This window comes from Lipophrys pholis, assembly GCF_963383615.2.
Source record: "Lipophrys pholis genome assembly, chromosome: 15".
NCBI lineage: Eukaryota > Metazoa > Chordata > Actinopteri > Blenniiformes > Blenniidae > Lipophrys > Lipophrys pholis.
In genome coordinates this window covers 4,321,360-4,330,897 of record NC_137642.1, presented here as the reverse complement: position 1 = coordinate 4,330,897, position 9,538 = coordinate 4,321,360, and the positions used below count along the sequence as shown (strand labels likewise).

The window sequence follows — 9,538 nt, the reverse complement described above, 5'->3', positions numbered from 1 at the left end:
TCAACTTTTTTAAACCATCTCAAAAAGTACACAAATTTTGAAACAACAACAACAACAGAAAAATAGATAATAGAACTAGAAATGTATGAACTAGAAAAAAAGTGAGTGTGTGAGAGTGAGTTTGTGTGTGTGAGTGTGCGTGTTAGAGTGTGTGTGTGTGCGCGTGTGAGAGTGTGTGCTTTTTCATTCCTCCCAGGCCCAGTAGTTCGGCTTTGTGTGGTAGAAGGTGAAACAGTCTCCTGTGTGCAAGGGAACACGACACGCTGCACACCACTTGTTGGTCTCCTTGCGAAGACCCCTACCCCCTACCCGACATCTTCTCGTCGGTCTCTCCTTCTTTCTGGTGGCCATCAGGTGGATGCCATCCAGATGGCAACCACTCATCTGAGGAATCCGGATCTGGTTCGCTGTAAGAGCCCGCGTCACTCGAGCCAGCCGGTGATACGCTCAGGAGGCACCAGGTGTCTCCCGGCGCCGCGGTCTTCCTCCCCGCAACGCTGGCTCCCCAGATGGACCCTCAACCTGGATCTCCGCTATCTCCCCTCTCAACCTCACTCACCGATCCGCGGGTCAAACTCTCCCACAGTGTTAACTGTTTATAACCGCCCTTCTTCGTCATGTCTCTTGCTATCCTGTCTCTCCCTAAACTGCTATCTCTCGCTAATGCTAACTCCCGCCGCTCCGCTACCTGCTCATACCACGTTCTCCAAACACTCTACACACTTCCGCCTCTCGGCAGACTTTTGACCCCACCGATCGCGCAATACTGCATTCTAGTGGCATAGATTAATCATTACAGGTAATGTCTCAGTATAAAGGCTCATTCCTAAGGTGCGCCAGACATTTCTACAGCCCGCTGTGTAAAAAAATGAAAAACTCGTCAAAGTTGTCAATGGCAGTGAGCGTTACTATACATTATACTCGTCATCAATGGCAGCCAATGAGTTAATGACCTAATAGAAACATATGGTATCAGTCAAAACAACTATCTGGAATATCTTCAGCTTAAGTCAATAATACAAACTAAATTTAATCTAGAACAGATTAATATGAATTTACCTCAGACAGTGACAAACCTCCTGAAGATCTCAGCACCTAAACCACTTTCTAAAATTGTCTCAATCCTGTCAGGTTCAAATATCTCAATATCCCTTCCCACCTCCAAATGGGAAGAAGATCTCAACATCAACAGAGACCCAACATTTTGGTCACAAATCTGTACAAATACATTCAAAATCAGGAAAAACACCAATATACAGCTCATACAATTCAAGATCCTTCAGAGAGTTCATTACACAGGACAAAGGATGTTCAAGATGGGTCTCACTCCCACTAACATATGTTCAAACTGCACAGGTGATCTCCCTGATACCTATTTACAAGCACTTTGGCTGTGTACACCAGTCCAAACGTTCTGGCAAAAGATTTGTGAAGATTTATCATTATGCCTGGGCCACCCTATTCCAGTCTCACCTGCACTTTGCTTGTTAGGTGATCTCCCAGAAATTAAAAGAGAAAGAAATTAGTCCTGCATGCTCCTGGTTTCCCTAAGTGTCGCAAAAAAGGCTCATGAACTGGAAATCCAAAAGTAATCTGAATATATAGTTATTTAAAAATTTACTTCAAGACCACATCACATTGGAGAGAATGTCTGCTTGTAGGAAAAATCATTTGACACAATTTGAGACCTCATGGTCCCCAATAATTAGATACACCATGTAGCCCTGTGGGGGGGCGGTGGCTCCACCCCGGGGCTCTGGGGTCCGTCAGTGGTTGGGGCGTCGTGGCTTGGGTGGTTGGCGGCTCTGCGGGCTCGGGGGGTGCTAGCGTCCATGGTGGGGGATCCTCCCAGATCCTCCCTCTACTCCCTCCCCCTGGTGGGGCGGGCCGGGCCCTGCTGCCACGCTCCGGGTCTGCCTCGCTCTCGGATCTGGGGGAGTGGGGGACGGTAGGGCTCCGGGTTCTGGATGGACAGTTGACTGAGAGTGACCTCCAGGGCCTGAAATATGCGAGGTGTGTGTGTGTGTGTGTGTGTGGGGGGGGGGGGGGTTCCCTAACCGGTGGCTTCCAGCTGGGCTCGCACTGGGCCCTGGGGGTCTTAGACTCTGCTGTCTGGCTGTTGGGTGGGGTGGGGGCTCCTTGCCCGGGTCCTCTTACGGCGCCTTGTCGGGGGGGGGGGGGGGGGGGGGGTTGTTTCCCGGGTCCTAAGCCGGCCGCTCGGGGTTGGGGTGGGGCAGTGCGGGGGGTTCAGCTGGGCCAAGGTCCTAGCGCCTCCTTCACAACCGTCCCTACCTTACCTCACCTTACTTCACTCCACAATAGGGAACAGTTGGGCGGTGCCTTGGGTGGGGGGTCCAGCCTACTTAACTGCGGTCTGGGACCTCCCCCGACTTTGCACCACCCACAATTTTAACCACACCTAGTCACGTAGGGTCTTGAGGGGGTAAGCCGCTTTCAGGGTTCTGCCGCTTGTCAGCGGTAGAACGCCCGAGCCCCGCTACCCCCCAATTTTAAACCGTACTTCTTCAAAACACAAAGACACACCCCTACATGCATCCAACACTCCACAGGGTGGGGGGGTGGTGAGATGTGGCTCCCCCCAGAACTCCCTGCTGGGGTGTCACCCTGGCCCAGGGTGAGTGCGGCTTGAGTGTGGGGAGCGCACTCCCTCGGGCGTGGCGGTCGTGGGTGGGCATGGGTGCAGTGCTCCTTCCCAATTCGCTGTTGGATTAGTGGAGGATGGGATCTCGCAGTGGCCGGGTGGGGGCCCGGGTGGCGGCCCGGGGTGTTGCTACAGGTCCCCCCACAACAGGGGGTTCTGGCCACACCCAGTGGACAAACTACCCACCCACCAACACACACACACACACACACACACACACACACACACACACACACACACACACACACACACACACACACACACACACACACACACACACACACACACACACACTCCTCACGAAAGGTGTTGCTGAAGTTGCTTGTTCTCTGTCATGATTTGCTCAAACTCTAAAAATCATGTTCCTCTTGTGTTGACACCTCTTTGTTAATTCATGTTCCTGCTTCATGTTACTTTCTAGATAGAGCTGCTCAGGCTGGTTAATCTAGAAAATCATGTTACTGTCTAGATAGAGCTGCTCAGGCTGGTTTAATCTAAAAATGAAATTTCTCTAATTTTGTGGTCGCGAAAATATATATTTTTTCTGTCATAAGGTTTACTCTTTATCTCATCTGGACTTGGGACCTGTGAACTTGGACTTGTCTTGGACTCGATAAAGGACTACAGCCCTGCGATGTGATGACGTACAGTGCATAACACAATGAGCATGTAAGGAGGGAGTGTCCCTCCAGCTATAAGAACAGTTGTCAAATGTAGAGGCAGTCTCTTTTTAGTTCCTTATGGTTGGATTGAGCCCGTACGTTCGATGGGCTGAACACCAGGTGAATACAACTTTTATTGATCAATGCTTGAGTAAACTTTGATCATTTCCGACCCGTCTTATTCGTTGGCCGCAGATTGGAACATGCAGTAAGACAGAGAGTCTTACAAGACAAAATTCATTGCTAAATGAATATATTTTTGTAGAAGGATTGTTGTAATTTATCACTGTTTTATTTACCTGTACTTACCTGTGCTGTGGTATTGTGCGGTCCAATTAGTTCCATCTGGTATGAAAGCAGCCCTGCTTCTGCTGTCATGGGTGTGTGCTGCATGGCATGTTGTGCTACCAAACATGTTTTTAAATATGTTTGTCAGTATGTTTGTACATTTTGCCAGTAAATGACAATCGTGGGTCTGTACTGGAAATCTGCCTCAGCTCTGCTTTGTACCTCCAGAATGCAGTAGTGCTATTTTGGCATGACAAGACCCACACAGCTGTTTGCACATTCAGTGGAAGTGATGGAGCAAAATGCCGGTGTAGGCAAACCCGTGGCCCGTGAGCTGCTTGCGGCCCGTTGCCTGTCAATAGGTGGCTCTTTCATCCATGAACTGAAATCATTTCTTCCAGCTATGAATAGCTCTCAGGTGAAACTCAAAGTTCGGCTTTACTTAAGTCGTAATTAAATGCATGATGCAGAACACAGCAGCATGGCTGCAACATCCCTCTCGTTCACGTTGTCACACAGTTGAACAAAAAACCTGCCTGAACAAGATGATAACCATGGGAGAACTCTTCAGATAAGCTATACGGCGCATGTATGTGACGACAATGCAGTTAATAGATGGATTAGAGCCAGACACACCTGGTGAAAGCATGTGTGTCTGGCTCTAATCCATCTATTACCTGCCAGATACACCTGCTTTCAGGTGTCTTTTCAGTGTCTCACTGTAGGACACGCCCTCGATCTCATAAAAATGTTGAGCCTTGGAGATAGCAGTTCAAAGAAAAAACATGTCAATGATAGGAATCAAACCAGGTCATGCTGTCACAAAGACGGCAGCTCAACCAGCAGTAAAGCTGTGAATTCATGAGATTCTTAAAACCTTTTGCTCACTGCATCACACAGTTTACCACTAGTTACCTTAAGTTTCTCCGCTAAAGTAAGAGTTTCAAACTTGAACTCATTCTCGTAAATAATCGACCTAATTAATTTATATTCTTAACTGTTTGTTAGCTTTAGCTGCTAACAAGCAGGTATTTGTTCGACTCGCCCCGGTTCTGTGAAGCTCCGCCTCTATCAGCGCCAGCCAATCAGCTCTGAGCTTCTAAATGATGTTGTTAGTGGGGCTTCAGACTTCAAGCCTCACTAGGCATCAAAATCATGGGATCTGAATGAACAGTCTGAATACTCACATTTTACTGCATGCAATACACACTGCATGGTGAGAGAGGGGCGAGCTACACTAATGTACCATCAGTGTGGATCAGGAGGAAACAGCCTGAAGCAGCAAGAGGAGACCAATAACCAGGAAGTACAGTCCTCACACAGTAATTCTGTGCTATATAGGAAGTTTTATTCACAGACAAGAAAATATTGTAGATAATCTTAAAGAATTACTAACATACTTTGCATGCAGTCCTTTCTGATGACACCAGGTGGAGCTCAACCCCACCGGCCCCTAATGATCAGTCGCCACTGGCGCTTGTCCACAGAGGCAATATTACATTACATTACATTACATTATTTAATTTCATATGGAGATGTATCATACATGATGTATGTATTTTCACTTTGTCATTTCGTGTTTGTGTGAGAGGGATTTTATCTGTCTGCCCAGTTTGTATGATGTGCCTCTTTATAGTCCCACTGTAATTGTTGTGGCTATTGGTCTCTGACTGGTTGGCCACCTCTGTAGTAGACCATCCAAAGATACCACTCAGTTAATATAAGGAAATTGTGAAGAGTCGTTTGAAAATAAAACAACTTTAAAAAATGAAAAACCACAAAACACAACATGAATTCAGGAGATTTCCAAAATTCCTACTTGCCACTACCAGAAGTCAGCGCATTTCACGAGCGTTATATAGAAGTCTATGAATGTGATGGTCAACTCCACCCTGATTGGTTACACCTGTTCTTCCCTACCATAGTCCTTGTCTCCCTTTGTCTTGTGCTGTCCAAGACCGTGTCGTCACATACCAGGGCTCCATGCTTTTTCAAGGGTGTGATCATTTTTCACCCTGGGAGCACTGACTGTTATTTAATATATTTAATCCTCTCCATGAACGCCTTTTGTTATTTGTACTTTTTGAACTCTGAAGAAAACAAAAGACAATTTATAAAATACTTCAGGTTCTGAGTCGTGTGTTTGGTGGGGGAGGGAAATTAAAAGGTTGCATAGAGCAGGTAGTGCAAGTAGATAAATAGATAAATATTGAAACAACAGACTACAACTAGATCTCTGAGTAAATAAATACCAGTAATAGTAAAAATCTGATAATAAAACCATGAGTCAGATATAAATTCAACAAAGAATGTAGGTTAAATATGTATAAGCAGGAGGCCAGGATCAGAACTGGGTTTTTGGTAAGTAGTTGCTTAACAGTAAAGAGTCAACTTGCTCACCGTTGTCCTAATAAGTGAAAAGTGTGTCACTGACATGTTGATGACTTTTTTTTGACAGGGAATCCAAATGACTGGATGGTTCTTTAAGAAGTCAACCGGAGGTGGCCTGCAAGTCTCACAGAACCTTTTCTGACGCACATCGTGATGAAACTACATCCACAAATGATGTTTAAGTTCAGAAAAGTGGTTGTCTTCTTGCTCATACTTTGCGTCATTGTGTCATTCCAGAGTGGAGTCAATTTTTTGTTAAAGTAAGTTCATTGTCGGTGTCAGTGGAGCACTGATTTCTGCCAATTATTTATTCTCTTGAAAGCTTTCCATCTATATGCTGCAAGGAAGCCTTTAACTTTTAATTAACTTTCAGGGTGTTGGACAAGCCGACCATTCCACAGTCCCGCGGGGGCCAGAAGCACCTTCTCCTATTAGCCACCGGTAGGACAGGCTCCTCATTTGTGGGCGAGTTCTTCAACCAGCAGAAAGACGATGTCGCTTATCTCTTCGAGCCACTCTGGCACGTGGAAAGGAGGCTGACTCTGAATGGACAAATCAATCTGACAGCAACAGCCAAGGCTTACCCTGATGTGCTCAGGCAGCTCTTCCTGTGTAACTTCTCTCTTTTTGAAAGCTTCATGAACCCCTATCCTGCTGACCACATTACGAGCAGCTTCTTCGGTAGAGACCACAGCAGCTTTCTGTGTGAAGAGCCCGTCTGCAACCTGGTCGACAAAGAGCTCTTCAAAGCAAAAGGCTGTGGAGCCTGTGGGCCTCTAAACCTGACCAAGGCTTCTGAGTCCTGTCTCCAGAAGAAGCACAGGGTTATTAAGGTTGTAAGGTTAAGACATTTTCACATTCTCCAGCCTTTAGCTGAGGATACAAGTCTTGATATCAAATTCCTTCAGCTGGTTCGGGATCCTCGGGCCATACTATCTTCTCGTTTTGGGCTCTTTCCTGCGTACAAAAACTTGAATAAGTGGGCCAAGAGTGAGGATCAGCCCCTTGAAGAAAATGATTTGGCGCCAGTGAAAAGGACCTGTGAAAGTCTAAGGGTTTCAGCCGAGCTCGGTCTCAGCCAACCACCGTGGCTACACAAGCGCTACATGTTGGTGCGTTACGAGGACATAGCTCAATTTCCAATTCAGAAGGCAGCAGAAATGTACCAGTTTTATGGGATGCCTTTCACTCCACAGATGAAATCCTGGATTCTGAATAGCACTTCAAAGGAGACAAAGGGTGCTCTCTCGACCCAGAAAAACTCCAACGAACATATCGATAAATGGAGGTCCAGGCTATCCTTCAAATTAGTTGAACTCATTCAGACGATTTGTGAGCCCACTATGAGGCTTTTTGGGTACAAATTTGTGACCAGTGAAAAAATGTTAAGAGATACATCCATGAGCCTTGTTGAAGACAAAGATTTCACCGTTTTATAGACAAAGAATTTAACTCACAATGGAAGAAATACTGCATTAAATAATAGAGTAATTTTTATTCTTTTACCCCGATACAGACTGGTACAGTGTCTGATAATGTGGGTTTTATTTTTTCTCACTAAACAAAACATATGTGTAGACTCTTTTTTTAACGACATATAGATGCAGCAAACGTTTTTTACCTGGCTGACATGTTTCGGCTGCGACTGCAGTCGCCCTCAGAGTGTCATCTGATGTGTGATGACGTGTCGGTCTTTATCAGGTGGCCGGCCTGACAGATCTGTCTGATTCTGTCAGGCAGGCCACGTCCCCCACCGTCCGATTGTCTCTGGAGGATGGAGTCCCAGGTGTGTGAGAGGACGTAGGCCCCCTCGTCCAGTTGATGGTGTCCCACTTCCTGATCTCGATGGCCTCCTCCATCCACCGTTTCAGCTTGTTTTCTTCTGATGTGATGACCCTTCCCTCATTCCAGTTCATGATGTGGTTGTTTCTTTTGCAGTGGTCCATGATGCTGACTTTGCATTTTCTTGTTCTGCTGTGCAGTTTTTTGATCTTGTGCGTTGTCATGCTTATAAAAAATAAAAAAAAGAGTCTATACATATGTAGTTAGATGACAAAATGAACACAATTCAACTACTAAACAAAACATTTTGATGAAGAAAATTAATTTATAGGCAGACATTCCAAATACATACAGTACTTTAACTTGCTATTGAAGCAAAAACATTTGACATTAGAAAACTGTCACTTTGGGTACAGCACGACAAAAATCATGACTGCATCTTAATTTTTGCGGGTTATACTTTTTTTCTCTTTCTCGCGCCAAAAGAATGAAGAGAAGTAGTTGGGAATTTGTGAACAATGTTGTATTTTACAGGAAGTTTAGCTATCTGAATATATATGAAATAAATCTCAACAACAGTCTGGCACAACCAAGATGGCGCCTGTGTGTGTGCGCGCCGCTGCTCGACTGCTGCTATGCTGCAGGCTATTTATATTTTTTGCCATGAGTTATGTGGTCATTCCAGGTTGAACAGTGTACCCTGGTGGAACAGAGCATGTACCGAGGCTGTTAAAAAGAGGAATAAAGCCTATTGGATATTAAGGAAGTGCCCTTCAGAACAGAATGCTGTTGAGTATAAAAGACTGGGGGCAGTGGCTCATAGAATAACAAAGACAGCAAAACGAGAATGCTGTCCGTAACCCTCCGCCACCCAGGATGTTGGATGGCAGCCTGGTCGATTCGGTGCGCCGACTGGTGGACTTCCATCGCCGGGGACGAGGACTCCAGTAACCTTGTCGACTGGTTGGGTTATGGCCCGGAGGAACGCTCCTGGGTTCCCCGGAGGCGCATTATAGACCCACGTCTAGTCTGTGATTTCCACAGACAAAATTCGGGCCGCCTGGGTTGTGCCCCAGGTGGCACACGAAGAGGAGGGTACCGTCATGCCCCACTCCTCATCGGCCTCATAGGGGTGCTGTTGGCCAACATTTGGTTTTTCCCTCTTCTGTCGCTCCTCCCCCTTGTGTGTTCCAGGCAGGCGTGTCGAGCTGTGTTTGAGTGGAGACACTGGGGGCACTAATGACCTGATTTGGTTCAGCAGTTACAACCGGGTGGAGCTCGTTTCTTCTGATCATCTGCACTTCTTAAACGGGTGCCCGACTCCACTCAGCACTTGATCTTAGCACTCTAAGCAGACTCTCCTGTCTCAGCTCTTGCTCCCTCTCGGACTTGCGAGCCCGTACTCCCTGGATCAAGACGCGATCGGACCCGACTCCCGCCCCACCAGCGTCTCCCTCTGCACCTCAGTCTAGGCCGTCTGCCACTGGAACCCGGTGACTACTCGGGTTTGGAAACCCTTTTTTCTAGGAACCTTCTGAGAAACCTCGCAAGTGGATGACCTACTTGGCTCCCTCGGAACTCAGCTGCAAATTAAGACCTTCATTTTAATTCCTGTACAAATGTTATTTTATAATAAACTCTCTGCAAGAGTTCCTGACTGTCTCCTATTGGTTTTATCCGCATCTGTGTGGGGGGTGGGGGGTGTAAGTCACTATTAGCTACAGTGACTTACTAATAGTAATGGCACATGGAG

At 46.4% G+C, this 9,538-nt stretch overlaps 1 protein-coding gene across 1 annotated transcript; it reads left to right on the top strand.

The window, feature by feature from the left end:
- Positions 1-1,832: 1,832 nt before the first annotated feature.
- LOC308121280 (carbohydrate sulfotransferase 3-like) lies at positions 1,833-7,442 on the top strand (the record flags this gene model as incomplete). The annotated part of the gene is made up of 2 exons (XM_080482444.1): positions 1,833-1,948; positions 6,377-7,442. 2 exons carry the CDS (start codon positions 1,833-1,835, stop codon positions 7,440-7,442), a joined length of 1,182 nt encoding a protein of 393 aa, XP_080338570.1.
- Between the last annotated feature and the right edge of the window lie 2,096 nt (positions 7,443-9,538).